Consider the following 3,344-nt stretch of genomic DNA (forward strand, 5'->3'; position numbering starts at 1 on the left):
TGTTTAAATTTTGTGGCGTTTACTCTCTAAACGCCGCTACAGAACATTTTTGCTGTAGTGATCTTAGGGAATCTTGCCATATATAGTGTGATCTCATATAAAGGGAAAGAACTATACTAATTAATATGATTTGATAGTATTTGATGTTATTTCTTTAGATAGGGAGGATCTTGTATGATTTGGACACATCTTAAACGTCGATGTAAATGATCTAAACCATTGGATTGTAGAAAGACTCAACTATAAATAAGGGCCTTCTCCATCCTATTAGGGACACGAAAAAATAAGAAAGGAAAAATAGGACGAGAAATAAATAAGAGAGAGTCATCTAAAGCGTTGTAATCTGAAAGGGAAAGCAATAAAAGTAATTTTTTGTATAAAAGTAATTCTTTTATACTATTATTTTTTCAGTTTGTTCATTTGTTTGATCTCAAGTTTATCTTTATTTGAAAAATCCATCGAAGAGAACCTAAGAATTAAGGAAAATACTTACAAATAAATCTTCATAGATAAGCATTTAGTCATGAACTCGAACACATATCTCGTTATCTGTAGCCGTCAATAACAATGGATAAAGACCTTGATACATCTTATTACCATCAAGATGTACAGTGAACGGACTACTCTGTTCCTCAACTCATCAACCGAAACATAAAATTGACCCCTTAAATACAATGCACCTTCTTATCTAATATCATACTCGGATGGCACTACATGCTACACTAGGGCGTATTCATACACTAGGGCGGGCTCCTTTAACCTGAATTTACAGGAGTACTGAGTTTATGGGGATAAAAACATGCATCAAACAGAATTACATGTCCAAGCAAAACTCAATATTATAGTACAGTTTGCAGTAAACTTGTATCAATTCGATTTTGTCGAAGATTTTATTTATTTATTTTTATGTATCACTATTGGGTTACAAAATAAGTAGTCTTTGTTGTATCCCATCACATTATTATTTATTCTAATTCGAAACCTTACTTTTTATCACATGACAGTGTTACTTCATTCGAATTCAAAGCCTTCGAAAACTACAGAGTTTTAAGCCGTGGAGTTGTATATAAGCTCCTTCAAAGCTTCATCGTCAGGGTTGATGATGGAGACATTAATGAAGTCAGCAAATTTGAAGGCCTTGTAAATTGCAGGATTGCTTGCATTAACCAAAGCTTTCGCCGGTTCTATGATGCTTTCGTCACTTGGATACACGAAGAAAGAAACAGTCGTCCTGGCATCTCTCGAATTCGTCACCACTCGATGCTCAGCTCCGTTCAGTTTCCCATTGCTAATAAACTAATAAAACAGCAAAAAGGGTATTCAGAAATCTGGAAAAAAAATGAAAATTTATGACCAATGGTTGTTGCCGTACCATTAAAAGGGAGCCTATATTAACCACAAAGGCATGAGGAAGTGGTTCGATGCCGATCCACCGTCCATCTTTGAAGACTTGGAGGCCTTTTATTTGGGTTTGAAGAAGAATGGTGATGATGGTAAGGTCACGGTGTTTCAATAATCCCAGTGTTAAACTGGGTTCAGGGCATGGAGGGTAGTGATTAATAATGATTTGGGGAACCTGGCTGAGGTCATTGCTGAAATAATTAAGGCTAAGCCCTAATCCTTCGCATATAAGCTCCAGTATTCTACAGCTCAGTTTCCATAACTCAACCGAATAAGCCCCAACTACTTCTCTGAAAAGAAATGAAGAGAAAAAATGATAAATTCAAACTGTCGACAGTGAAGAGGAATGACGTGATAGTTTACCTGTATCTATTTGGCTTTTCAGGCCAAAATTGAATGTGTTGGTCTAAAGGACGGCAAGGGTGAATGACGGCATCTCTCCACAAGTGAACATCCTCCCTGGGATAAACGTAGCTGCTTGTGTACAGCTTGCAGCTGCCGTTGGGGTCCTTGGCGCATTCCCTTTCCTTGTCCAAGACTGGCATTGCATGGAATTCCTCTGCAACATTCATGGTTTCGTCCATTAAATCCTCTGAAACTCCATGGTTGATAATCTGCAGTATTTTAAAATATACATTAGTAGTGCATACAGATTTTAATCAGTAATGACATGCTTCAAACCTGGAAAAATCCGAACTCTTGGCCGGCTTTCATAATTTGTTGAATGGTCTCCTTTCGATCTTTACGCTGAAGATCGATCACTGGGATGGATTTTTCCATTGGAACAATGAGGTCGCCGGGTCTTGTCTCCGGTGGCATCACGTAACTTTCAGGCAAGGATCCATCGTAACACCAGCTTGAGAGCAGTGTCATGGTTTCAATAATTGGAATCCAGAGGCCTAGGTACAGCAAGTAAAGTGGGGGAATTAAAAGACTTGATAGCAAATTTACCCTTAAATAAAGAAATAAAAAGCCTTTTGACAGGCGTATGCACTTGCATCATCAAAATTTCTAATTATAAAGCAATGCTATGATTACGTATTGATATTGAATTGCCAAGTTATTTTTTATGAAAGATTAATAGCGTAGTTCACCAGGTGATTCTGCTGTGCAGCTGTTAAAATTCGACTTAAAAAGTGGCGTAATTGGTTTAACTGGTTAAATAAAAAAATTCAATAATATATCAATTTAAAATGTTACCCACGAGAACTTAAAATGCTACATATTTTAATAATATTTTCCATTACAATTTAAAATGTTATTTGAATTTCAAAATTAATTCAAACTTAATATTGAGATAACATTTTATGTTGTAATCGAAAATGTTACCCTTTTACATAATTTGTTATGATTTTAATAATATTTTAAGTTGTAATCTAAATTGATTTAAACTTAATTTGAGGATAATATTTTATGTTATAACATGAAATGTTACCCATTTTATATACTTTATTATGATTTTGGGTGATATTCACTCTTTCAACTTGGCCATGCTTAAACAGGTTTGGCGTCTCATTACGAATCCTGGGGATTTGTTGACATGAGTACTAAGAGCAAATTAGGCGTCTATTGGAGATAGGAGTTCGTATGCGTGGAAAGGCATCCATAAAGCAATTTAGGCTTTTAATGGTGCATATACTGGCGAATAGGTGTGAATAGCAAACTAAACTTACTTCGAGACAAGTGGGGTGGCTCCAAATTAGCATCATTGATTAACGACTACTCCTTAGAGCCTATCCAACACTTCACTGCCTCCATGTTTATGTACGAAGGGTGTGATATTTGGAATACATCGAGAGTTCGTGAAACCTTCACTGCAAACGATGCGGAAACAATTCTAGCTATTTCCATTGCACCGTGCCAAGAGGAGGTGCTCGTATGGGGCAATCATGATTTTGACATCTATTTTGTTCGTTCAGGGTATTGGTGGCTCCAACGTCTGA

The 3,344-nt window shown here is 36.3% G+C and overlaps 1 protein-coding gene across 1 annotated transcript; it reads right to left on the reverse strand.

The window, feature by feature from the left end:
* Positions 1–927: 927 nt before the first annotated feature.
* Positions 928–2,349, reverse strand: LOC120158225 (hyoscyamine 6-dioxygenase-like). The gene is made up of 4 exons (XM_039169119.1): positions 2,083–2,349; positions 1,765–2,015; positions 1,373–1,691; positions 928–1,296 (listed from the first exon to the last, which is right to left on the reverse strand). The coding sequence occupies exons 1-4, from the start codon at positions 2,272–2,274 to the stop codon at positions 1,048–1,050; spliced, it is 1,011 nt and encodes a 336-aa protein (XP_039025050.1). The 5' UTR covers positions 2,275–2,349; the 3' UTR covers positions 928–1,047.
* Between the last annotated feature and the right edge of the window lie 995 nt (positions 2,350–3,344).

Source organism: Hibiscus syriacus, unplaced genomic scaffold (assembly GCF_006381635.1).
Source record: "Hibiscus syriacus cultivar Baekdansim isolate YM2019G1 unplaced genomic scaffold, ASM638163v2 tig00111309_pilon, whole genome shotgun sequence".
Taxonomy (NCBI): Eukaryota; Viridiplantae; Streptophyta; class Magnoliopsida; order Malvales; family Malvaceae; genus Hibiscus; species Hibiscus syriacus.